The 26,975-nt window shown below is 46.5% G+C and overlaps 1 protein-coding gene across 1 annotated transcript in view; it reads right to left on the reverse strand.

Annotated features, from left to right (window-relative positions):
- The window catches only part of Armc2 (armadillo repeat containing 2), a 107,080-nt gene that overhangs the window by 36,602 nt on the left and 43,503 nt on the right, over window positions 1–26,975 (reverse strand). Inside the window, exons 8-11 of the mRNA XM_057761749.1 lie at window positions 24,345–24,520; window positions 19,855–19,957; window positions 18,195–18,415; window positions 4,740–4,885 (exon numbers count right to left, since the gene is read on the reverse strand). Coding sequence (XP_057617732.1) covers window positions 4,740–4,885; window positions 18,195–18,415; window positions 19,855–19,957; window positions 24,345–24,520 — 646 coding nt within the window. The remainder of the gene's footprint in view (window positions 1–4,739; window positions 4,886–18,194; window positions 18,416–19,854; window positions 19,958–24,344; window positions 24,521–26,975) is intronic.

A 26,975-nucleotide genomic window follows, 5' to 3' on the forward strand; every position in this document is an offset into this window, starting at 1 on the left:
GTGGTGTACATACATACATGCAGGCATTCACAGTATACATAAAATAAATCTTTACAAAAATTAAAAAAAAACAACCAATGAGAGTTAAACTATTCGTAAGATCCATCAAAGAAATAATTTTAAAAAATATAAAGCAAGCTGGTCAGTGGTGGCGCACGCCTTTAATCCCAGCACTCGGGAGGCAGAGGCAGGTGGATCTCTGTGAGTTCGAGGCCAGCCTGGTCTAGAAGAGCTAGTTCCAGGACAGGAACCAAAAGCTACGAAGAAACCCTGTCTCGAAAATAAAAAATTAAAAAAAAAAATAAAGCATCAAACTAAACATGAAACTAAACATCAAGCTAAACATGAAAAGCAATTTTAATTTAACAAGAGGCCACATGTGAATTCTAGCCAGGGTGGTAGTGATGTACCCCTTTAATTCCAGCACTCGGGAGGCAGAGTCTGGCAGATATCTGAGTTCAAGGCCAGTCTGGTTTTATTGAATGAGTTCTACTACAGTCAGTACTAGACAGAGAAATCCTGTCTCAATGGGGGTCGGGAGGAGGAGGAGTGGAGGAGTGTGACCTCTACAGTCAAAATGCCTGATTTGAACTGCAGCTCTACAACCTACTGATTGTACAATGTTAGGAGAAGCATTATATCTCTCTGTGCCTCAGTTTCCTCCTAGGCTGGACGGAGGTGCAATAAAGTTCTTGCAGAGCCTTAGAAGATTGCCCAGCATACAGCAAGTATGGTTCACACAGTTGCGAACAAGTAAGATAATAATAATAATAATAATAAAGCTATCATTAGGGACAAAACTAATTAAAATGTACATTGATTGATTGAGGTGCTAGAAACTGAAGCTAGGGCCTCTCGCATGTTAGGCAAGCATTCTACCACAGAGCTACAGGGTACAGAGTCACACACCAGATTTATTTCTTTACTGAAACAGGATTTTACTATGAACTCCAAGCTGGTCTCAAACAACTACCAAGATTTCTACCTCACCCTCTAAAAGCTGAGATGGAACCATTTAACGTTGTTTGAAAACTTGGGGGAAAAAAGTGAACAAATTCTCATAAAAACAAACAAACAAACCAACAGAAAAACATTATTTGAAGCTAAACCAAGCAGAAAACATGACAGTACACGTAGTCTTTAAACACGAGAATTAGCTGGTCATGGTGGCAAGTACCTGTAGTCGGGTCTACTCAAGAGACAGAGGGAGGAGGACCTTTTGAGCCTAGCAGCTTGGGATCAGCCTTCGCAATACAATGAGACTCTATTGAGAGAAAGAGAGACAAACAGAGACAGAGAGACAGAGAGTGAGAAAGAGACAGAGAGAGAGACAGACAGAGAATGAGACAGAGACAGAAAGAGAAGGAATTGTTAATTAATCAGTAATCACTATCCACACACACTTTGATTGTACTTTTCCACTCATTTTACAATGATGCTGTAAATTTGAAACAAAACCACAAAATTAATATGACAAAGGAAATGGCAAATACATTGACCATTCAGAAAAATCTGAAACAGTATATTAGTATATTAGTTAACTAAATCCAACAACGTACAACAGCTTCCTAAAAGAAACCTAGGCACCAGAAGATTGCTCAGATAAAGCACCTGCCACAAAGACCTGAAGATCTGAGTTCAGATCCCCACACAGAAGCCAGGACCAGTGGAGCACATGCCTGTCTAGGTAAGTCCAGCACTCCTATGGGGGATGGGAGGTAGAGAGGGGAACAAGAGGGACTCAAACAGGGGGATAATGAGAATCAACACCCAAGCTAACACTTGAGATTGTCTTCTGACCTCCACATGCACTACGCTGAGGCTCCAATTCTGGCGTACACACACCACACACACACATCAGAAAAGAAAGTCTAATAATGTAATTTACTACGTTAACAGATTGAAAAAGCAATGCTTATAATTAATGGATCTCTGGCAAGCATATGAATTAACAACTAGGTTTAATGACAGAGATTTTGGTTTTTTTATTATGGTCTTTCAAATGGTACCTAAAAAGCCAGGCATAATAGTACATATATGCAATCCCAGCATACTGGAGGCAGAGAGAGACAGATATCTGTGAGTTTGAGGCTAGTCTGATTTATGTATTGGGATTTTGTCTCCAAGGAAGGGGTGAGGGGGCCTACAACAATTATTTTCATCTGGTGAGATCATGAAACAATTCCTTAACATCAACGAGGAGGCAGCCAGCTCCCTCCAGTTTTGATTTAGAGTCCTAAGCAATGTAATAAAGAAAAGCTAGGAGCTAGTCATGGCAGCTCAGACTTATAATCCTAACACTCGGGAGGCTGAGGCAGGATTGTTCAAGGCCAGCCTGGACTATGGGGTGAGACTATCTCACTGTATTAATTAATTAATTAATTAATTAATTAAAATTTTTAAAAGAGGTGGGGAAAAGTTGCAATATTTTGACAAAAGAAAAATAATCATTCTCATTTGCAGGCAATTTACAAGAGAATCTATAGACAAACTCTTAGACATAATGCTCACCAGATACCTGAATATAAAATTAATAAGTAAATATTGATTGTATTTACAATCATCAGCATAGCCTCTGAGGAAGTAACTTTTCCATAGGACCTAGGAATAAATCTTGAAAGCATGAGAAGTCTTTATGGGAATATTTACTAAATTGTATTAAAGGGCATCTTAACTCTTAGGAGGCTGAGGTAAGAGGACTGGACGTTGAACTACTACCACTGTGGGGAGAGGGGAGGGAGAGAGAGAGAGCAGAGACGGGGGGGGGGTATCATCTTGTAAGACTGTTGACCATGCTCATAGAAGGAAAATGTAAATGCATAACTTAAGGCTTTTCTGAAATTGATCACCACCTGGTTACTGCTGAACAGCCTAGATTCAGTGATCATCAAGTGTGGGGCAGAGCAGGTGCAAAGGTGTGACGTGTGAGTGTGATGTGTGATGTGATGTGGATGTGATGTGGATGTGCGAGTCCGAGTTCAAACGACTGACATGAAATTCTAAGGATATAATGTGAGAATCGAGCTTCCCAGGCCACAGTCCATGCAGCAGCTTTGCCCTCTGGCAGATGCCTACAGCACCCACGGAGCACTGTCTGCCAGTCTCTACCTTACAGACTTGCAGGTGTCACCAGGAGAAGTAAGTTTACATCAAAAGGGGGTGCTGGACATTTATCCTGCCCCCCACACCCTTCCCACCTCCCGCCTCCCGCCCAGGAACCAGAGCGCCTGTCTACAGGTGTGTGCTGTGAAAATGCCCTCAGCCTCAGAATGGTGTAACAAAAGACACCACTTCTGCCATGCCGGCTCTTAGTTCTCTCTTCTGAGGCCCCACCTGCTGTGGACTATTAGTTTAAGATGTGTTCAATTCATTCACGCTGTGGAATATTTGTTTATTGATGCAAAGATGTGTTGCATTCTTTTCTGTTGCATTTGGTTAACTCTAAAAAGCTATGTTATTTGCCTGCCTAAAACACCTGATTGGTCTAATAAAGAGCTGAATGGCCAGTGGCAATGCAGGAGAAAGGATAGGCCAGGCTGGTGGGCAGGGAGAATAAATAGGAGGAGAAACCTACAGAAGAGAGGAGGAGGCGCCCAGGGGCCAGAACAGCCAGTCACAGAGTAAGAAGGAAAGAAAGATATAGAGAATAGAGAAAGGTAAAAAGCCCAAAGGCAAAACATAGTTCAAGAGAAACAGGATAATTTATTTAGAAAAGCTGGTTAGAAACAAACCAAGTTAAGGCTGGGCATTCATAAGCAAGGATAAGTCTCCAACTGTTTATTTGGGAGCTGGGTGGCAGGTCCCCAAAGAGTTAAAAAAAAAATCCAACTACATCTACCATGCTATCTGTCTGCCTTCCCGTGGCATTAATATCCTAACGACTCCACACTCCAGCAGTCTGTCTCAGGGCCCTTCTTGGGCCCCCACCAGAGACCTTTCAAAAACAACTATTACAAATTAAACCAGATCACATCTGAATCTGCAATCTCCTTTTTGAGATAAAGCCCTTGAGTGTTATTTCCAGTATGCTAAAAATTGTGATGTGTTTTGTGGTACATCATTATTCCAAGGGGCGAAGAAGACATCCAAGCAAAGTAACACACCCATGAGCTAGTAGAGCCTTCCTAAGGGAGTGACTGGTGGCAAGCAGAGAGTGACATTACACTCACACAAGAGGTCAGCCTCAACTGGACAGGGCATTTTAAATTACCTTCACAATGTTGTCTGTAGATGAGCACAACGGGGGAAAAAAGCTCCTTCCTAGTTATACACACACACACACACACACACACACACACACACACACTAGAGGGAATTCAAGATGCATGTTAACGCTTGCTCCTGCTGGCTTCTCTTTCCCAGTGATTGACTCAGACCAACTCGAGGTAGGAAAGGGCCTGTCACAGGACATCACCGAGGGAAAGGAAGTCAGGGTGGACGTTGAAGCAGGAATGAATCTGAGGCCATGGAGAATGCAGTCCAGGGCTTACCCCCAACTGCTTGCTCCGCCAACTTTCTAGGCAGCCCAGGTCCACCTGGCCAGATGTGCTTCCCACAGCGGCTGGGCCACCCCATGTTAATCAAGAAACATGCCACAGACACCCACTGGCCCATCTGCTGGCGACCATTCCTCAGCTGAGGTTTCTTCTCCCCCGGTGACCTGACTTCATACCCGGGTCACAAAGACTAACCCGTGCGGCATTTTTAATGAGGGGTCTCCGTTGTCTTGGTTTACCCACCTGAATATTCTGGCGATGTTGGTACAGACATCCTTGTCATCCGTGTAGTGTTCCAGCACTGTGCAGAGCTGGGGGAAGGCCCCGAGGCTCAGGAGCTTGCTTCTCGTCAGAGGTGAGTCGGCCAGGTTTCTCAGCGTGGCAGTTGTCTAGGAGAACATGAGTTGTCATTTTATTAAAACTTAAAACCAGGGCAACCACAAGGAAACCCACGCCTCCCGGGAGTGCCCCTGGGGTGTGGGGTGGGGGAGTGGCGGTGCTGGGCACAGGTAGTGCGGGCGGTTCAGTTGTGAAGAATGGGAGACTGCTGTGTGGACACACGTGACTATAGTCTCAGCACGCACAAGGAAGTTGAGAAACAATGGTTACAAGTTCAAACAAACAAATACAAAATCATGATGGAATATTAATCTTTTTTTGGTTTTTTCGAGACAGGGTTTCTCAAATATTAATATTTTTAAGTAAACCGTTTACCAAACCCTCGCGTTAAACAATCACCATCTTGTCTTTGACTGACCCTTTCACAGACATGAAGAGTACTCCATATTCTGCATATTAGAACCTTCCTACTCCAAATACGTTTTTTTTCTAATTTTTATTACATTTATTTATTTATTTATTGCATATGTGTGTGTGTGTGTGCGCGCGCGCGCGCGCGCACCCTGTGGGAGGGGCACCCACATGCTGTGGCACTAATGCGGAAGTCAAGAACAACTCTTCTCTGTTCCTACCACGTGTGTTCCGGGGGTCAGGTTTAGGTCATGGGACTTGGTGGCACAAGTGCCTTTACCAACTGAGCCATCTTAGCAGCCCCCACATTCTCTGTTGTTGCTGCTGTTGTTTTTGAGACAGGATCCCGTGTAGCCCAGGCTGGCCTCACACTTGCTATGTGGCTGTGGCTGACCTTAGCGTCTGATCCCCCTGCCTCTACCTCCCCAAGGCTGAGATTCCAGGCGTGTGTCTCTATGCCCTGTTTCCCACTCTAAAGCCTTCTGAGGAGCACTGAATGATGAAGCCAATTGTTATGGAAGGCTTTCAGTCTCATTTTATTCAAAGAGGCAAATACTGAGTTCTGACATATTTAGGACATTTCATTAAAAGCTTTTCTCAAGAAAACTTTTTGCTTTGGGGTTTGATCCGAGGGTCAAGAAGAGAACAAGCTGGTAAGTCTGTGACAGCGATTTTGTTGTCTGGCAATTTTCATCTCAGTGTGAGCTTTCCCCACGGGATCCATGGCCAAGTACTCGTGAGTCGCTCAGTCCCCGAGTCCAGCCTAGCTTGCTTCCTTGCTCTCCCACAGCACCTTGGTGGGTGGCACCGACAGGCTGTCTGGTCAGTGCGAGATGAGATGAGGAAATGGGATGTGTTGCTGGTGCCCACTGCACAGTGTGGCTCTGTCCCCTTACTGAAGAGCTTTTCCCAGAGGTGGGGGAGGGACCAGGGGCCTGCGAGCTGAAACTGACTCTCCCCACTGTGGTGTGATTGGGATAGTGGCTCACTCCTCAACCTCTAACATCCTCGTCTGTGGGAAGCAGAATGGGCTTCCCCTTATCACTTTCTGGGTGGTGGTGGGGATGGACTGTAGGAGATGTAGGAATGGTTTATGTACACTGTAAGGCTCTATGAGGAAGGAAGGCATTGCTGTTGACACCATACCCTTCTAAAGAAATAATCGACAAAACCCAACAAACTTGGCCTGCACCTGGAACCTCAGTGTTTGGGGATGGAGATGGGCGGGCGGATCAGTGGCTCAAGGCCTTGACTACAGAAAGGGTTTGAGTTCTGACTGGACTAGGAGATCGTGTCTCAAAACAAAACCAAAAACACAACAGCAAGAAAAAAATCCAAACCAGGTAAACAACAGAAATTGTAATGACAAGTGCCCTTGCTTGACTTTCCTTTGTATCAATGAAGTGAAGCCCCTCCCATTCCCTCCTGCAGAAAAAGCCAGGCACCTGGGCTATTTCAATAGCCTAAAAGTGGTCCTCAGCCTTCCTACAGCTCCTCACTGTGTGGTGACCCCAACCATAAAATTATTTTTTTTAAAGATTTATTTAATTATATATACAGCATTCTACCTGCATGTGTCCCTGCAGGCCAGATGGCTGTGAGCCATCATGTGGTTGCTGGGACTTGAACTCAGAACCTCTGGAAGAACAATCAGTGCTCTTAACCTCTGAGCCATCTCTCCAGCCCCATAAAATTATTTTTGTTGTGACTTTAAAACTGCAATTTTGCTGCTGTTAATCGTAGTGTAAATACCTGTGTTTTCTGATGGTCTTAGGCAACTCCTGGGAAAGGGTTGTTTGAGGGGTCTTGACCCAGCAGTTGGGAACCTCTGGTCTAAAGAATAGTTCAGTCACTCCGATAATCTCTCCCTGCCACCCGAGACTGGAGAACCAGTGCCCCAGTGATTTCTGTCTTTCCCCAGGGCAGGCAGAGCCCAAGGGAGCCAGGAACATGCATGCCAACCGTGCTATGAGGACAATTTTCTTTCTCTGTTCTCTGTCTACCATGGCTGAGGAACCAGGGGGAGGAGAGGTGGCACATGATGCCCAGTCACCACGCCCCCTCACCAACCTCCCAAACTTTAGAATCCCTGGGAACTATTAGTTCTTACTTAAACCCTAATTTATCCCTCCCCACCCCCCTTCTCATCTCATTAGAAAAAGTTAAAATTTTTATGATTCTTCTGCTCCAAACACATACTCTCTGTAAATGACCCAGTGGCTTGGTATAATAGCTCATACCTGTAATCCCAACACTCTAAAGGCTGAGTCAGGGGGATTGTGAGTTGATACCAAGCTGGGCTACATAATAAGTTAGAGCCAGCCTGGAGTGAGATCCTATCCCCTACTCCCCAAAAGGCCCACAACAGGAGTGGAGGCACACACATGAATACATCCTGTGTCATACGACTTAAGTCTCTGTTTCTGCAATGCTGTATTGCAGGGTGTGCACACATTAGAGGGGTAATGTATGATATCTTAAGCATCTCCACACTTGTTAACGGTGGTGCTAACAGGGAAAAATGTGTTAAGCTTATATACCTGCGTGAAAACTACCTAGTAACGCCTCAGCATGTGATGCCATCAGTCTGGGTGCTCAGGTCCACAAAGTTCCCCCAGCTCTCTGCTCTCTGTCACCTGAAGCCCTGGTGACTGTGTCCATTCGTCTCAGGATAAGACTTGGTGGCCCGACCATGACCTCGAGATCTGGTTGTTCCCAATCACTCAAACGTCACCTCCTGCCACAGACCCCACAAGAACTCAACTCTAAGCTCTCGCTGCCTGTCTACTCTGGGTCAGGAGCTTCAGGGGGGCAGGTGTTGTCTGTCTTTTTGCCACTGAGCCCCCAGGTCCAAGGCTGGTGTGAACACATACAAAAGAAAGCCCCTCTGCTCAGCGCATGCTCTGGCTTCCACCATCTCTCCCACAACTTCGTCTCCTGCCAATCTCTAAAGCCCCCTGAATAGACACCATCTGCCACCGCTCTGTTCTGCTCTCCCGAAGGCCACTGTGGTGAGGGGCTTTCAAAACCTCCCCTCCCTTGACCTCCCAAAGCCAAGGGACAACATCCACATCCTCTGTGCCCTCACGCTCCCAGTCTGTGCCTCTAGATTCACCTCGGGTACCTGCCTCTTTCCCTCCCCTCCATGTACCATGCTCACCCCCTCCTGACTCCTGCCTTCCAACATTTGTCCTCCCTCAGCATGTCTTCCTCAACTACCCCTGCTCACCTGCAGGGCCCAGCTAGCTCCACTTCTTTGCCCAGATGGCACGGTGACTATTCAGTGCCTCTTTTCTGTGGCAACAGCACCTTGCAAGCTTCTCCCTCTGCAACCTTTTTATATGTATTATATATATAATATATAAATTATATGTACATACATATATATATATATATCATACACACACAAAAAATCATTGCTTTTGTGCACCTTTTCTCCCATGGAGAGCCCCTCTGGTATACAATCTCTCCCTCCCTTCTTCCCTTCTTCCCTCCCTCCCTCCCTCCCTCCCTCCCTCCCTCCCTCCCTCCCTCCCTCCCTTCCTAGGGTTTATTTACTTTTTATGTGTTTGAGTGTTTGTGTGCATGTATGTGTGTACACCATGTAAGTTCCTGGTGCCCACAGAGGCCAGAGGGGCATTGGGGTCCCTGGAACTAGAATTACAGGCTGTTATGAGCCTTTGCATGGGTGCTGGAAGTGAACCTGGGTCTTCTACAAGCGCTGCAAGCGTTTTTTAACTTCTGAGACATCTCTCCAATCACATAATCCATTTCTTAAAGTTTTTCAGTGTTTAGTCGTTGGCAGCTGGGAGGATGAGATCCAGAGGGAAAAGGGAATGAAGGAGGAAGGGAAGAGTGGGGAGAAGGCAAACTTCCCCCGTTTAAGAGACTTCTTGAAGGAGAGGTTAAAGTGGGCAGCTGGGGGAGGGGCCGCAGGGATCAGAAGGGCGAGTTCCACACCTAACTCTGAACTTCACTCCAACTCTTGAGCTCCTTCCTAAGAAGTGAAACTTAAATCCATGAAAAACTCAGAGTTGACTAGCAAGGCATGGAGCTGAGCCAGGATGGCTCCAGACCCGAGCTCTGTGGGTGGTTATCTGCCCAGGGCAGCCCACCCAGCCCGAAGGCTGGAGCTGAGGGAGTCCACACTTCTCTCAGAGATGTGCTTGCTCTCCCCTTGTGCTCTCTGCCACTTCCCCATTCTCCTTAGTTATTGTTACTCCTTGTACATAATCTCTCGAACCATCTCAAATCCTTTCTTTAGGGAAAGCAGAGGTCAAATGACGCCCATTTCGCTTCTAAAGGGCTTTCTGGAGACTTCCATTCACAACTCCCATTGTCATTTCACCAGGAAACGAAGCAGAAAGCAGGAGCTGCAGTACTTCATTTACAGCAAGGGGCGCAGGGGGTGGGGTAGGCAGAGCCAGGAGGCAGCTGGCTGTCTATAGGGAAGAAGATAGGAGAAAGAAGATAGAAGAAGAGGAGAGGAGAAGCAGAAGAGGGAGAGGAAATGGAAGAAGAAGAGTTCACTGTCTCCACTTTTGTTAGACTGGAACAAAGGGGATCTAAAGTTTTGTAGTTTATCAAGGGAGAAACATTCCATCTACTGCAACTCCACGCTCGCTTCTCTGCTGCACCCCAAGAGCCTGGCAAAGCTGCCTGTCTTGCACCGAGCCTGCTGAGTCTTGAAGTCTCACTGTGCAGTCACCATCAGGAAACCCAGTCTCAGTTTACTCTACAGTTCGGTGCTGGGGACTGAACCGAGGGCCTTGTATTTGCTAGGCAAGCACTCGATCATGAAACTAAACCCTCAACCCTAGGGAACCCATTTTAATGGAGAAAATTATGTTAAGAAGAGATTAGATAATTTATAAAGGCTCAGATAGCCTTTTAAATGCAATATATATAACCAGAACTCCTAAAACTTAATATACTTTTTTTTCAAATTGACTATTGGTATATAATCATCAATTTTAAATTGTATTTTTGATGAGCAATGGATTGGAAAGGCCTTAGAAAACCAGAGAAAACTTTGTCTTAGACTCTGAGAACCCTGATTTCGGCCACAGCATAGGCCCAGCAGCTGGGTCCCCCTTGCTATCATTCTCTGCTTCAGTGGGGAGCAAAAAAACAAAGCTATGTGGTGGGCATGAGTCCCACTTCTCGCCCAGTACCCCAACTGTCTCCTTCCAGAGTGTCTCCCTGGTAGTCAAGTTTCAGGAAACAGAGAGCAATTCAGTAAACAGGAACTTTTGGTTTGGTTTTTGGTTTTCGAGACAAGGATTCTCTGTATACCTCTGGCTGTCCTGGAACTCACTCTGCAGACCAGGCAGGCCTCAAACTCACTGAGATTTGCCTGCCCCTGCCTCCCTGAGTGCTGGGATGTGAGGTGTGCACCACCACCACCCGGCTCCCTGCTGGTCTAAAAGCAGCAGCTACCATTCGGGAATATGGGGTGCCACATAGCTGAATGGCCCTAACATCCCATCTCAGAACCCTCCCTTAGGATTCAAGGTTAAGCAAGCTGGTGAGCACCCCAGGACCTTGGCCCTCTTTCAGGACACTACCATGGGAGACTCATTTTCCCAACCTAAAAAGAACCTTTCAGAGAAACTTTTGGGTGCCCTATGATTAAGGATCCTGGAAACTACCATGCTTCCTCAACCACAGCCAGCATTAAGATTTCATTTTATCCTTTGGGGTTGAGAAAGGTGTTATGTATACGATCCGACAAGCCACTCCATGGGTGACAAAGCTGCTTGTCTGCATCATCTCATTTGCTGCTTGGAACAAGCAGTGGAGCAGGCAGGAAAAACGCGTTCCTCGTTACTGAGATGGTGAAACCGGTGTAGGACACGTGCAAGCGTCCAGGTAGCCCCAAGTCCTGGACTTCAGGCTCCTAGTCCATTGCTTCACCCACCCTATTTGGCATTTGTCTTGAGACACATGTATTTCATCCTCAGTTGTCTAGAATATCCATACCCCAAATCCACCAAGTTGTATTTCAACTGCCAGTTCGAGGACAGTTTGCTTCCCACTGATGCCGTGAAAAGATAAACACAGTCACCGGAGACCACAAACAAGGCCGCATGGGTTAAACCGCCAAGGCTGCGCTGTTGCTAACCTCAGCTGAACCCCTCCTCCCCCCACAAATAAGAGCACACTCAGGCTTTGGACTTCTGCCCAACAGAGACCACATATGTGCCCGAATCCAAGCCTCTGCGGTAACCCACGGGGTTTCACATTGTCTCACATAGGGTGAAGACAGTCTGGCAGAAATACAAGACACCAACCACACTGTGTCACTGCGCACACCAAACTGTCAGAGCCAGTTTTCCAAGAATCTCCTGGGAGTCCACAAAGGCAGGTGGAGAGGAAAGTTGCTCATTACCAAGGCTGCTGAGGTCTGCCCCCCACATCTCCTGCCACGGGTCTTTGACTACAGCAGCAAGGGCCCCTTCCTCCCCAGCCAGCAGGAAGTACCCCGTCCTCCCCACCCACAATGCCCTATTTTGAGGCTCTAGCCTGTGCCGGTGTCCATTATCGGGTGTCTCTTTACTAGAGGTCTTTTTGCTTTGGGAAAAAATGAGTATGTGGCCGATCCTTTTAGCTTTAATAATCATACATCATCAAGAGGGAATTTGGAAGTTGGATAAATTACATAGAATGTCAATGCATCACCATGAGGGAGGGGGTCTGGAGAAGATGCTACTGAGACGGAATGGGCGTGAAGCATGATGAATAAAAACTCAGAGACGGAAATTAGGGTCCAACCTGAAGGTTAGAAAATCAAATCAGCCAGCCACTGGCTCTTACCTCTACCTCAGTCGGAAAATGGTGATCCTGCCTTTAGGAATCTCAGAATGAGTTTGGAACTTAGAGCTGCCTCCTCCTGTTTTATAATCATCTCTAGGGCTGGGTGCACCACTGGGATTATGCACCGCCCGGTTTCTATGGCAACTAGTGTGGCTACTGGGATTAAAGGTGTGTGTCACCACTGCCTGGTCTGTAAGGCTGACCAAAGGGGCTGTTTCACTCTCTGGTATTCAAGCAAGCTTTATTTATTAAAATACAAATGAAATGCCACTACGTGGTCATAGTTCTGGGTGGTAGTGGAGCAAGCCTTTAATCCCAGCCCTCAGGAGGGCTGTGAATTGGAAGCCAGCCTGGTCTACAGGACAGCTAGGGCTACACAGAGAAATCCTGTCTCAAAAACAAACAAACAAATAAATAAAATAACGGGTATGGTGTGCAGCTCTAACTCTAACAGCAGGGAGGCAGAGGCAGGAGCATCATCAGGAGTTCCAGAGATCCTATCTTAAAAGCTAAAAACTGCTAAGCGAGGAAGTGAGAACACTGGCTTTCACAGTCTCGTGTTGAAGGCTGGTGACATTTCTTCATCGCCATTGTGAATATATTTACAGGGAAGAGGCCGGGCTGAACGGACATGATAACGTCATGGCAAGCAAAGGGCTCTGCACACTGTAGCATGGATCCTGTTTCCCCGCCCTCATCTTTCTGGTCAGTCTGTGCCCAACCTCCTTCCTGACTGGTGACTCTGACAGGCCCTGCTTCTCCTTTCCTCTTGTAAAGTAAGCTACCATTACAACATCGTATCTTCTGAAGCACCAGGGACAGACAGAGCCTGTGGCTGGACAGGTAAATGGCATTGGAGGACTTAGCTATAAAATTTGTTTTCTAACCATGCTGATGGGCCCGACTTCCATAGTTCAGAACCCAAGGTATTACACAATCGGAAGAGTCACGTCTCCCCACATCTTCCCACCTGCTCTCCTTGGAGAATCAGAAGCAAGTGTGAGTCACCCCTGGGAAGCTGCTTCCCAAGAAAGGGCAGAGGAGAGAGAAGGGCGGGCCTGGACTCTGCATGCCTGTTCTCTCATGTCAAGGGAGTGAGTGACCTGGGGGATAAGGTATTCCTGTCCAGGAATAGGGAAGTTCCTAAAGGAAAGACAGCTGTCCCATTTCAACGAACAACTAAGTCATTGCAATTTGCATATCATCTAGTAATCAATCCCCTGGGTTATGATTCCCCCAAAGTTTAGTTACTTTAGGGACATTGTGCTAAGCAAAGCATGCAGAGACACACCTGTAGTCAGGTGTACTGTGCCCTCATCACTTCAGCTTTGACAAGGTCCTGTTAGATAAATGTCATCACTGGAGAAGCCGGGTGGTGGGACCTCACTATGAAATTTTTACAAGTTTTAGCTGCACGGTGGTGGTGCGTGCCTTTAATCCCAGCACTGGGGAGGCAGAGGCAGGTGGATCTCTGTGAATTCAGGGACAGCCTGGTCTACAGAGCAAGTTCTAGGACAGTCAGGGCTACACAGAGAAACCCTGCCTCAAAAAACCAAAACCCAAAATCCAAAAAAAGAAAAGAAATAAAGAGTTGAGTTTTACTTATTTTTCACCTTTCAAACTCACATTTCTCCTGTCTTAGCTCCCACAGGCTGAGATTATGCACACATCAGCCTCTCCACACCAGGCTACAGGTCAGTCTTTCTGACAAAGGCCACTCCAGGGACTCTCTCAGTTCTAAGGCTATGCCTTCCCAAAGATTATCCTTTACAGATAAAGATAAAGCCCAACACCTCGTGATAGACACTGCTGATCAACACTGCCTAATCTGTTTCTGTCTCCACTGCTCCCTTTGGGCAGGCAATTTATTATGGGCTTTAAGGGTCCCGGCCTTCCAGCTAGCCTATGTTCCTCTTCCTCCGTGTGCTCCGGAGTTTAACAGGAGGCTTCAGTCCTCAGAGCATCTCACACGACTACCGTCTCCAGAGCACAGGAGCCCCAGCACTCAGAGCATCTCACACGACTACCGTCTCCAGAGCACAGGTGGGCTCAGTCCTCAAAGCATCTCACATTGTCAAAATGCCAAAATTATATGATGCGTGTTTGTCTGCTACACAGAACAAATGGAACACCAGCCGTGTGAAAGCTTATAGGTCTTGGGTGATGTTTTCTGGTTGTAGGGATCATTGAAGACTTGTCCCCACTGGCAGCTGTCCTGTTGACCACAGTCACCTCACCATCTAAACATGGCGTGGAGAAGTCACACAAACACTTGGAAAATGGTTGCCTCTTGGCTTTGGTCAAGGAGCAGACAGTTCATAGCAGACTTCAGAACCAGCTGGTCACACCAGACTTCAGAACCAGCTGTTCACACCAGACTTCAGAACCAGCTGCTCACACCAGAGCTCAGAACCAGCTGTTCACACCAGACTTCAGAACCAGCTGACTCCAGAACGAGGCATTTTGAAAAACAGCTTTGTTGTATATATTGGAAACTATATCATTTGAGCTCTGATAACAACAAGAGGAGAGGGGAGGGGCGACACCAGTGGACACCATTGGCCAGTGTCTGTGCTGCTCACAACCTTGGGAGCCTCAGGAGCCTTGATGCCCTTCCAGGGCCTCTTTATCAGACACACACACTGAAGGCTCTGGACAGGCCTAACCCATCCTGCTTCCCTAAAGATGCCTTTTTGGAGTCCAGCACATGGAAAGAGACCATTTGTTCCTGGACCCCGAGGTTCCAGAGGATTGGGGAAACTGGTGTCAAGAGAAAAAGATGCTAACTATTCAAATTGGAAATAAGTAAGGTACTTGGGGGATTCTGTCTAGAGTGGGGGGACAGTAAGATTTTATGGGTGCATCTTGGGAGGTTAGATTTGTGGGGCAGAGTGTGTCTCCTGGGTTGGACTGTGGAGAGTGGCCCAGGGGCAGAAGGAACAGAGGAGGTCGGAGCCTGGGAATGAGAGAGTCGGGACGGCAAATGTCCTGCAAGACACTGAGCATCCATACCACAGAGCAGGTGGAAGACTGCGGCTGTGGTACCTCCACAGCTAGCGTGGTGACGTCCAGACACAGCAGCCTCAGTTAAGAGGCACGGACACAGGTAAGATGCTCAGGTGATGTAGTGGAGATGAAGGCTGGTGTGAAGGCAGCCTCTGTCCCAGCAGATGGACTGAGGGTGCTTTGAGGCCGTCCAGGGCAGAGGTCTCTGAGCTGCTCCTTATGTGGGAGCACAGATCTGTGCACATATGTTTGCATGTGCATCATTTTGTGATGACGTCATGTTGCTTACATTTTATTATCCATAGGACAGAAAGCCGTTTCTTGTCTGTTTTATTTTTTGACTAAAAGTTATTTTGGGAGGGGGTGTCTTGTTAAATATCTAGGCTGGCCTTGAATTCATGAATCTCTTGCTTTGGTCTCTCAAATGGTGGAGGCCAACCTCTTTACTTTAATTAAACATGAAGGACTGTGCACTTTGGGGCATTCTGCAAATGACAAGCCGTAAAGCAAATTCCCTTTCTGTCCAGATCTATGAACACATGCCACCATGTGACAGCCGGCATGGGGCAAATGGTGTGCCCAGCAGTGGTCACCGTGGGCTGCACTTTCTCCAGCTGTATAGGGACTTGGGTGCAAACCACGGTCCCCAAGGCATCTCTGTCAGTACCAGATCTTAGGCAGGTTCACAGGAAGGTGCTGGCGACAATGACTAAACCAGCTGTGGTGTGGAAGTGGTGGACAGCATGATGCTCTCCTGCGCCCCCTGGAGGAAACTGACTGGAAGGGCTGATTTAGCAAGTCTTGCTAATCCCAGAAAACAGAGATAAAAACAAGAACAGAGGCAGCAAAGCTCTGAGCTAAATGGCACAGCAGAGATCTGATTTCTTCCTGTTTGGAGGGAGGGGTAGGGGTATGTTTATATATTTATTTTTTGAGACAACACCCTGTTACATAGCTCAGGCTGGCCTTGAACTCAAACTCTTCTGGCTTTAAACTTGTAAGGGCTGACATTAGGGTCCTGACAACCACACCTACCTAGCGCTGCCATTTCCTTTATGACTTCAGAATTAACTGTTCCTTTATATCAACGGATTTTATTCTTATGATATAAGAATATCATATACATACACATACATATAACAGATTGGAAAAAGTTTCCTCAACAAGACAAGATTGCCCAAACTGCTGTGACATTGAAAAGTTAGAAGGGGGCCAGATGCTGAGGTACATGCCTACAACCCCAGCACTCAGATGGCTGAAGAAAGAAAATCATGATCCTGAGGCAGGCCTGAACTATACAGAGAGACTCTGTCTCAAAATCTCCTCCTCCTCAAGTGAAAATGTTATAAGACTCTCAAGATAAGCATGGTTGAGAATTTGAGGTTGTCTTGGTCACTGTTCTATTGCTGGGAAGAGACATCATGACCAAAGCATTTAATTGGGGGCTCGCTTACAGGTTAGAGGGTTAGTCCATGGTCATGTTGACAGGACACAGGCAGGCATGGTGCTGGGGCAGTAGCCGAGAGCTTCACATCCTGATCCACAGGCAGCAGGCAGAGAGAGAGGGCACTAGGCCTGCCTCAGCCTCCCAAGTGTGGGGATTACGGTTGTGCACCACACCTAGTTCAGGTGATTTAATATTTGTATACAGATGATTATACCTCTCCTTACATTTTAACAGAAATGACCATGACTGTATAATCAGAAATAACTATGTTCAAAAAGGGAAAACAAGATAAATATTCCAAAATACTGTCAACATGAAAAGAATGCCTTATGGGCTAGAGAGATGGGTTAGAGGTTAAGAGCACTGACTGCTCTTCCAGAGGTCTTGAGTTCAATTCCCAGCACACACATGGTGGCTCACAACCATCTATACTGAGATCTGATGCCCTCTTCTGGCCTGCGGGCAATCATGCAGGTAGAACACTGTACAGATAATAAATAAAATAAATCTTAAAAAAGAAAAGAATGTTTCATAAGCCCACCTCACCAAAATGCAGCATGCCAGTGGATTATTGCCTTGTTTATGATCAAAGGAGTTTTTCTTTTTATAGTCTTTTTCAAAATGGAGGACCAAAATCTAAAATTAATAATCACCATAAATATTTCAAGAATCGTGAGGTTGGGGTGTAAATCTAATTTTTAACATGCTCTCCAAATGGTTTAGAGCACTCTAAAGGTTTAATCCATCCTCGTTAATTGACAAGCACATTTCAGATCCCATGAGTTATTACATCAAAGATGCTATTATTTGATATATAAATGCTATTAAGGGTAAAAATCTCATCTACAAAAGAAAATGAGAGCTAGACAAGTTTTGGTGGAAATAATTTAACTGTGAAATTTAATCTGTCACAAGAGCCATAATAAAACTCTATAACTCAGAGGAAAATTTTTCTTCCTGCTCTGGCTAGATGAATTATACGTGGTTTTATTACCTGCTTTCCTGCTGTTCCCCAGAGCTGTGGTATCTGCAGAGCCTATGACAGAACTCCACCCATTATCATTAACTCCCTTGTCATTGCAAGCTGGAGATGTGGCTGTGGCTATCAGTCACAAACAAGCTTAGCGTCTGTCCTAGAAAATCTCAGCATCGCACAAACTGATATGCAAAGAGCATACGCATTCCATCCCCCATGCCGCTGTCTCCGTTACTTTTATCTCCTGTGCTAAGGATGGAAACTAGGGTCTTGAGCATGAGGGGCCTTCTCCACCGACCTCCTCCTCGGCCTTCTCCACTGACCTCCTCCTCGGCCTTCTCCACTGACCTCCTCCTTGGCTTCTCCACTGACCTCCTCCTCGGCCTTCTCCACTGACCTCCTCCTCGGCCTTCTCCACTGACCTCCTCCTCGGCCTTCTCCACTGACCTCCTCCTCGGCCTTCTCCACTGACCTCCTCCTCGGCCTTCTCCACTGACCTCCTCCTTGGCCTTCTCCACTGACCTCCTCCTCGGCCTTCTCCACTGACCTCCCTGGCATCGTCTCAGCAGGGCACACACTGACTGGCCAGGGGTCACCACGTTGGATCTCTAGACCCTGGATCCCCTCCTGCTACAGAGGCTTCTCAACTGTTCCCTTAAGCTATCACCGTTTGCACCTCTAACCTCTTCAGATAAACCCTTACCTGGACTAACAAGTTGCCCCAGTTGGGCAGGCATGCACCGTACTTCATGTCCTCATTCGTTTGCTTTATCAGCGTCGTCAATATTTCCACCGCACCTTTGCCGACCATCTCAGCAAGGAAACCTGGACTCCCGGAAATGAACTTCAGAGCCCCCATGCAGTATAAGAAGGCTTCGGGGTTACTTTGCAGGTCTTCAGCCCTCAGCACCTCCAATAATGACTCTGCCAAAGAGACAAATTTCTATGAACGTCTAAGGACAACAGCAAATTAGATGTTGGCACACACTTTGTAAAATATATTCATCGGAAGCTACGTGCAGATGCTCCCTGCTCCTCCTCAAGCAGCAAAATCTCAACTACAGCAAAACTCCACACTAGCCAGGAGGGCAGAAGGAGACTGTTCATATGCAAACAAGAAAGCCTTCCTTTATCTAAATGCCATCCTTGGTTCTTAGTAATATTTACCAGAGCTTATTTTTAAGTTACAAAAATGCCAAGTTATTGTCTAATACCAGTAGCAAAGGCAATTGAAGAATTAAATGTCAACAGATGGCGAGAAGGCACTTGTTGCTTCTCCTAATGGGACACAGATCTCATGGGAACTTTAATAGCAGTCTGTTACTGAAAGGATCTTTTGGGTATAGCGCTCACCCCTTCCCAGAGATTTAAGAATGCCTCCCTCCCTAAGCGTGGTGACAACATCTATATTCTCCGAGGCAGGAGGATGGCAGCAAATTTGAGCCTAATCTGTGCTATGCTTAGAGTGAGACCCTGTCTCTGTAAACAAACAAACAACAAACAAACAGGCTGAAGCTCGTGGTTGAGGGCTCATGGGCTTTGTCCTAAATTTGATTCCCACCACTGTTCCAAACAAACAAACAAAGAAACCTTAACAACAAAACCCCAGCTGATTCGAGCAAGGTCAGGTGGAGACACTGTGTTCAAGTGTAAGAATGTCAAAGAGGCCATTAGATTCTGTGTCTGATCTGTAACTCCCAGTTAAGCCATCCGATGTTGGACATTCTTTCTTTCAACCTTAGTTTTGTCACTGTGTGCTGAGCTCTTTGTCCCTTGTAACCCAAGAAAGGACCACAGTGCTTTCCACAGCTGCCTCTTCTGCGGGAACAGCGCAGCTCCTCAAGGCTTCTCATCACGGTAACTCTGTCTACTTAATTACTAAGGGAACTGGGCATCGTTAACTAGGCTGCGAATGTAGGCAAAACGTCTGTAGCTCCATAGTGAACCACGTCCATGCCACCATTCTGTAAAAGTCACAACTATCTTTCCAATCCCACCCCCCCTCCCGCTTATTTCTATTATAACAAGAGACTAGAATTTTTGATTATGTCAAGAACTTTTAGGCGTGTTTATTGTAACAGTAATTCCAGACCTAGGAAATGACTTTTTTACACGGTATTTCCTCAAGTCATACAACATCCCTACGCACATTGAAGGGGAGAAACCAAAGCCCAGTCTGTCACACTAGACTCTAAACGCTGCTTTAAAGCCAGCGTGGGAAGCAGAGAAAGACAGCTGCCACACCTCTGCATTTCCCTAGAAACCCAAATGTCTCGCTACCCTTCTCTCTCCTTTCCCGCTACGGACTTGGCATCTGCGCTCAGGTGTAGCGTCCTCGCCTCAGAGCGCGGAACGAGACTCACCCAGGATGTTGTCACTCTGCATCAAGGCATCGTTCTCCTCGCTCCTGCTGATCTTAAATACCAGTTTGCAGACATTCAGAAGGTTCTTTCTGCTCACTTTAAGCTGCAGGGAAAGAACACGCTTGCATTTCTACGGCAGAGGTAAAGGCAGGCTCAACACCACCAATACCTCCACACTCAGCACAGGGAGAGGGTTTGAAACATAAGAAATGATCCAGGGAAGAACCTAGAAGAGTTGGGGCCATGCTGTGTCAGCTATAATATCTAACGTGGTTCCAGAAACATGGACACTTTAATAACAAGAGTTTGTTTCTCACTATGAAACATTTTGCACTGATATGTAAAGCTATTAGATGTTTTTTAAAGAGTGTGTCAGTAAACAGAGAAATTGATTTAGAACACAACAGTGAAGGATGAAGGGTACCAAAGTCAAGATTAAACTGATCTAGAATAACATCCATTGAGGAGCAAGGGAAAGGAAACACAAAAGAAACCCATCCCCTCGGTCGTTTGCATCAAAGAATTCAAACCGTTACTTTGGATTAGACTGTGCTGTGCTTATTCGTAGGGCTATTTCTGGAATGCTCTGAGGTAATCATTGTTTGAAGCTGAAATTACTCTCTAAACCGCACAACAAAACTAAGTCAATTAAACACAAGGCAATTTCGAAGTGCGCTTTTTTATAAAAGCAGAGTGGCTAGCAGAACCAAGGTCTACATTAGCTGCACTTTTACCTAAAGTAGTAAAGAATGGCCAGTAACGGGGAACAGCCTAACAAACTGTGAAGGGGCAAAACTATTAAATTAAGTAAGCACTCCATAAAAGAATACTGCTTGTGTTTTGTTTGTTTTGCTTTGCTGAGGCAGGGTCTCAGTGTATAGGCCAGGATGGCCTTGAATTTACAAAGATTCACTTGCTCTGCTTCCTGAGTGCTGGCATTAAAGGTATGTGCCACTGCGCCCACACAATACTCTTTTATCATCATCATGGTCATCATCATTATTATATTGTTTATTTGTGTGTATGTATGTGTGTGTGTGTGTGAGAGAGAGAGAGAGAGACAGAGACAGAGAGGGAGAGAGACAGAGACAGAGACAGAGAGTGTGTGTGTAGAAGCCAGAAGACAACTTGTAGGAGTTGGCTGTCTCTTTCTCTCACGTGGATTCTGAGGCTCAAACCCAGCCTATCGGGCTTAAGAAGAAAAACATCTATAATTTCTGGGTCAGGTATGGTGTGCCCTCGGCAGCGGTGTGAAAGGCTGTCTGTGGGATCAAATAAAGATTCAGTACGCAAGCGATGGCACTAGGGTCATTATTTTTCTATTTACAAAGTTATCTCTAATATTTTTATTGAGTTTTCAGTTAATTTAAAGAAAGATAATAGAGTACGCCCGAGTTATGTGTCAGATCCACAAACTGCACCGAGCACTGTTCACGGGCTGAGCTGCTCCCTAAGGGAGACAACGCTGGACCTGCTGTGGCCGGTGAGGTGGAGGGAGGCGGAGGGAGGCGGAGGGAGGCGGAGGGAGGCGGAGGGAGGCGGAGGGAGGCGGAGGGAGGCGGAGGGAGGCGGAGGGAGGCGGAGGGAGGCGCGCAGATGAGCATCTTCACCTCCTGCTTCTGCTCTGGCCTGGGCACAGTGATCTGAGAACCTTGCCCATCAGGTATCACCCCTGCTCTGCAGACCCACCGAGTGTTCGGGGACCGCCAAGCCCTCCCCCCCCCCCAACAGCACTCCGGTCAGAACCCACATGCTAACCAGTTGTCAGAGCATTCACAGGACATAGTAAAGATTCCTTCCCTGCTCAGGAAGAAAACAGAGACGGGAACTTCAAAACTAAGACAGTGATTACAACAGGGCTTTATACCCCGGCAAATGAGCTGTGGCAAACAGAAGCCCCTTCCCACATCTGGGCCAGGGCAGATGTGCTGGCAGACTCCACTGGAGGCTGAAATCTTCCTAGTGTGGTTACGTAGCCTGCGCTCTACACCGGACAAAACGCCCCAGGAAATGAACCAAATACAGCTCTCACCCTGTCTTCCAGCTTCCATTTGCAATAAAAAGAAACGAGGAACAAAAACAAAATCAACTAACAAAAAAATCAAACAAGCGTCTGTGTTTCATCCAAGGATCACCAGTGAGGAGCACTGTGGCCAGCACTGCAGAGGTCAGAGGTGCTGGCTGAGGCCTTGTCTCCTCCTTAGAGTTCAGTGATGGATCCTGGGGGTCTGGCTGCTGTTCCCAGGGCTACGCTGAATTCCTGGGGTGCAGGGTTTCTAGCTAGGGTAGTTTTCTTCTTAAATTAAAAATGATGCTTTTGTTTTATTTTCCTTTAATTTAAGAAGTTTGAAATCATTTCTGTCCTTCCCACTATATCTAATCACAAATAACACATCGGGCATTTCTTCCTGATTCTTATCTCTCTGCAAAGGGTGCTAGATTTTTTTATACTTCCAGAATATAGTTGCACTCCTACTGAATATGTTTGTGTTCTTTGAACACTCATTACAAACTGACATATTTTCATAAGAGTTTTTAAAAACAGGGTTTAAAATTAAAATGGCTGCCTGGCAGATCTCTATTGAGCCAAAAAATTAAAGAAATTGGAAAAACTCACACGCTTATTGCACGTTTTTAAATAAATACTGTTAAATGTTTGAACTATAACATCAAACTGGTGGGCAAAAAAGTAACCGCAAGAAGAAATCCGGTGTAGAACTTGGGGCTCTGAATATCTTTAGCCTTTGTTCATTTTCCTCCACAGTTCTTAGAATACGGTGTCTTGAGAATTTATATCTATATCCTAAAGCCTCATCCAAACTGATCACCCCTGAGATGTTACAGAAGATCCAAGCAGCCAATAGGAAATTGAATAGCATTGCTTTGACGCTCCCTCCTGACCTGGTGGCTCTATCGTGGGTAAGACGGCACCAGCCTGGCACTAGAGGGAATGGTTCAGTGGTTACGAACACTGGCTGCTTTTGTGGAGGACCCAGGTTCAGTCCCCAGCACCCACACGATGGCTCCCAACCACCGGGAATCGGACGGGACAAGGCACACACATGCACACATGCAGGGGCAACACTCAGAAACATAAAATAATTAAAAGAAGAAAGAGGCACCAACCCACTTAACGCTGCATCAGAACTTAACCACACCTTGATTCTTTGGGGCACGCAGCATTGTTTAACCTACTTAAGTTTTACCCATTTAACAGCCAGTTCATACGGCCTAACTCAGTTAAACTGTGATACACACACCTACACACACACACATACACACATACACACACACACATACACACACACACCTGATTTGCCCAGCATCACCAATAACAGTGCTAACATTTTCGCTGCAAACATTAATAGTTCTGGGGTTCATTCTGTCTCCTCTTTTCTTTCTTCCTTTTTTTTTTCTTTTTTTTCTTCTGGTACATTACAAAACAAACATCTAAAATCCAGGTGAAAAGGTAAAGCCAGTCCCAGAGTCCTGGCAACCTGGGTCCTCCCTGGGACAGCTCCCTCCTCAGAGGCCTGGAATGGAAATTCTCTTTCAAGGGCACATGCACTGAGTCACGCGTTCCTACCTCTGAGGAGAGAAGGATAGCCTATGATGACAGCTCAGTAAGGGTGTGGTCTCTACCCAAAATTACACAGAAAATGTGACTGGATATTCTGCTTATGAAAGACTCCATTATCAAGATGAAATGGACATGTTCACTACACTATTAGGACACTGGGCTTTCCTTCCACTCAGTCCGTTTTCCCATCTTCCTCTGCACCACTGACGGGTGAACAGGGGCATTTTCTGTTGTTATCCATTTGTTGTTGACACTTTCTTAGAACGTTCCAGGACAGCTATGGCTTATCTTTTGGTTCTGATGGCTTGTGGTCATGACAACACAGCTACCCATCAGGCTGTGCTCTGGGCAGAGCTGCCACGGGCTTTTATTTGGTCTTGGCCTTTCCTCCTAACCCTCTGCAGAGAATTTCTATGGCCACCGAGGGACCTTCCTGTGACCACACGCAGCTGGTTTCCTCTTTCACACTGGTTCACAAAGCACCTGGCCTTCGCCTTTATTTTAAATCATGAGACAATGCTGGGCTCCCAGCAGAAACCACAGGGCAAAAACAACAGCCTGCACTATCCCTAACTGCCCGATCTAGTTGTTTGAACAATTGGACTGGAAAAGTTTGCTGTTGTAATTTTTTTTCCCTCTCTTGACTTTCCTTTTCTCTATCTTCCTTTAAAAATAGATTCTAGGCACAGTGCGGACGCAAGTTTGCTGGGATCGTCCCTGTGTGCTCAGCTTTATTCCTAAGGAATCACTTTCTCGTCCGGTTCTGGGATGTGAGTTTACTGTCTTATTTTTTTCCCCAAGATTCTAAACAGACACAATGCATTTTCATCATTTGCAATATGTACAAACACAACTCTGGCAGAGCACCAATGGGATGCAGTCTGCTAGAACAAGAAAAAGACAAACTTACTGCTAGGATGAGTTTTGCAAGTTTAAGGCTGAGTGGGTCTGAGCCAGCATCCACTAGTTTATACAGCGTCTTCAGCAGGACACTTCTTCCCCTGAACTTCTTTCCCAGCAAGCGCCCTTCCTCCAAGGTGTGATGGAGCTGTGTGCAAGCGGCACACATTGCTTCAACATTGTCCTCTGTCAGAGCAAAGAGAATGTGTTCTCAGACATGCCAGACACACATCCCCTAGACATCTCCAGGTTCCCAGAAGCCAGTCTCCTTCCTCCTACCACTCCTGTCCACTTGACCGTTCTCATCTCTCCGCTCCACCTCCTAGGTTAACGTCGTTACTCAACAGTCACTTGGCTTATCTAGACAAGCACCTTCCAAAGCCTCTCTTTGGCCTCCTTCCAAAGTGCCCTCACTTGGACTCTCTTCCACCTCACTGAGGCATGCCATTTGCATTTCTGCCTCCATTTCTTCAAACAAGTTGCTTGACTCCAAAGGAATAAATATTGCACTGCAGGGCTATGGATTGTTCACATGTGAATAGGCAGGTGTGTTGTGCTGTGCACAGATAGATGCTGTAAGTGAGCAGGGATCCTGATGGGCACCCCTGCGTGGCAGAGCAAGAGTAACATGTAGATAATATACAACTTCACTTCAAACGAGCTTGCCTCCTAATATATCTGTTGATAACAAGCAATGGTATATTCCTCTCAAAATGACTGTCGACTCGGGGAAGAGATGTAATGATACCCACCATTATCATCAAAGATGGGACTTTTAAAAAGATGTTAGTTAGGAAAGAGGGAGGGGAGAACATTTGGTTTTGGAGCTGCAATTCTGAGGGCAGTGATTTTTGAGAGCAGTTTAACCAGGAAAGAAACCCTGCGCTGGAAGGGAACACAAAGAACTGAAGGTATAGCATGTTCTGTTGGGAAGTGCTGCCTCTGATAGACCCCATCATAAAACTTAAAAGTGGGAAGCCGATCTTAAATAAATACCATAATGTGAGCTCAGACGCCGACATGGAGGAAGTGTGCACCAGCAAGAGGAAGTGACTCAGGCCATTTTTAGCCCTTTTCAACAATAACATCTAAGAAAAAAAAAACTTATACCTCAATAGCCGAGTCCCCCCCCCCAAGTCTCTCGGGCATGTCGAGTACCCCCCAAAGCCTCTCGGGCATGTCGAGTACCCCCCAAAGCCTCTCGGGCATGTCGAGTACCCCCCAAAGCCTCTCGGGCATGTCGAGTACCCCCCAAAGCCTCTCGGGGATGCTCTTGAATAGAGAGCCAGTGGGAAATGACCTAGCCCAAGCTGAGACACAGGGGGACCTGGGCTCTGCTGTGGGAAGCACTTCTGTTGTGTTGCTGCCTTTCTCTCCTCTGGCCGGCTGCCTCCTCACTAGCCGGGCTTTGAGCCCCTCTCAGGTGCCTGGGCTCTACTCAAGGCTGTTGTAGCTTACAAAGGAATTGGGAAGAAAGGCTCAAGGGCCAGAGTTCCAGCTACTGCTCAGGTAAGCTGCGTCGCTCAGTCTACTGGCTGTGAGAGTTCTAAAAGACACCTGGAGTACTGCACTCCACAGGCTGAGGCGGGAGGATGGCCAAGTTCAAGGTCAGCCTGGGCCACTTATGGAGGGTGTTTCAAGAAGCCAAAGCCAAACAAAACAGAAAGGCACGAGGCCTCAGAAGACGTTTCCAGGAGCTGTAGCTGGTTGAGAGTTTCCAGGTGAGACAGTAACGGGGTCACCAAGTAACTTTGCCTCCCAAGTCACTGCTTAACCACAAAGGGAAGCCCAGCAGCTACACAGAGCCGGAGCCCAGCAGACACCACCTGACCCAAATGATCAAAAGGTCAGCACATGGGCCTCCTGCCATGTACACGAGGAAGATGCAACGTAAGTGTGTGGCTCTTCCTGCCCCAAAGGCCCGAGATGGGTTTCAGCATGAGAAAAGAGGAGGAAAACAGAGGGGTGGGGTGTTCTGTATAATAAATGGCCGCATGTTCTCACTTGTCTCGGGATCCTGAAAGGGCTGTGACCAATGACTGAAACTTATGATCCAAGGGCTTTCTTTTTCTAGAAAGGAAATCATGAGACAATAGGCAGCGTGCAGGGAGATGTGTGTGGTGTCGAACGGTCACGGCCAGATGTGGAAGAGAACACCCTGCTTCTAGGCAGGATTTGTAAGGTGTCGTATGTATGGCCAGATGTGGAAGAGAACACCCTGCTTCTAAAGCTAACAGACAGAAAATTGAAGGCCAAAGTAGCTAAGATTTGGGGTTCTTTGTTTTTATTTTGTTTCAGTTTGAGACAAAGTCTCATTATGTAGTGGAGGCTGACCCTGAAAATGTTAGCAATGTGTTCTCAAAAAGTTCTAGAAAGAAAGAAAGAAAAAAAAAACCAGGGTGACTAGGGGCAGAGAAAGAGGAACACATGAAGAGGCCGTAAGGCAGTGCAGAGCGCCAGTACTGGGGAATATGGGAGCGGGCAGACAGGAGTTTTAATTCTTCTCTTAACTATTTTAACTAATCTATTAACCACTAACCACTTAGCAAATTAAAGGAACTGCACAGTGTCAAAAAAAACTGGACTTCATGACGCTTGCTGGTTTTAGATTTGTCTTTGTTTTGCTGGCGGGTTCTGTTTT

This window comes from Chionomys nivalis, chromosome 2, assembly GCF_950005125.1.
Source record: "Chionomys nivalis chromosome 2, mChiNiv1.1, whole genome shotgun sequence".
NCBI classification, from domain to species: Eukaryota; Metazoa; Chordata; class Mammalia; order Rodentia; family Cricetidae; genus Chionomys; species Chionomys nivalis.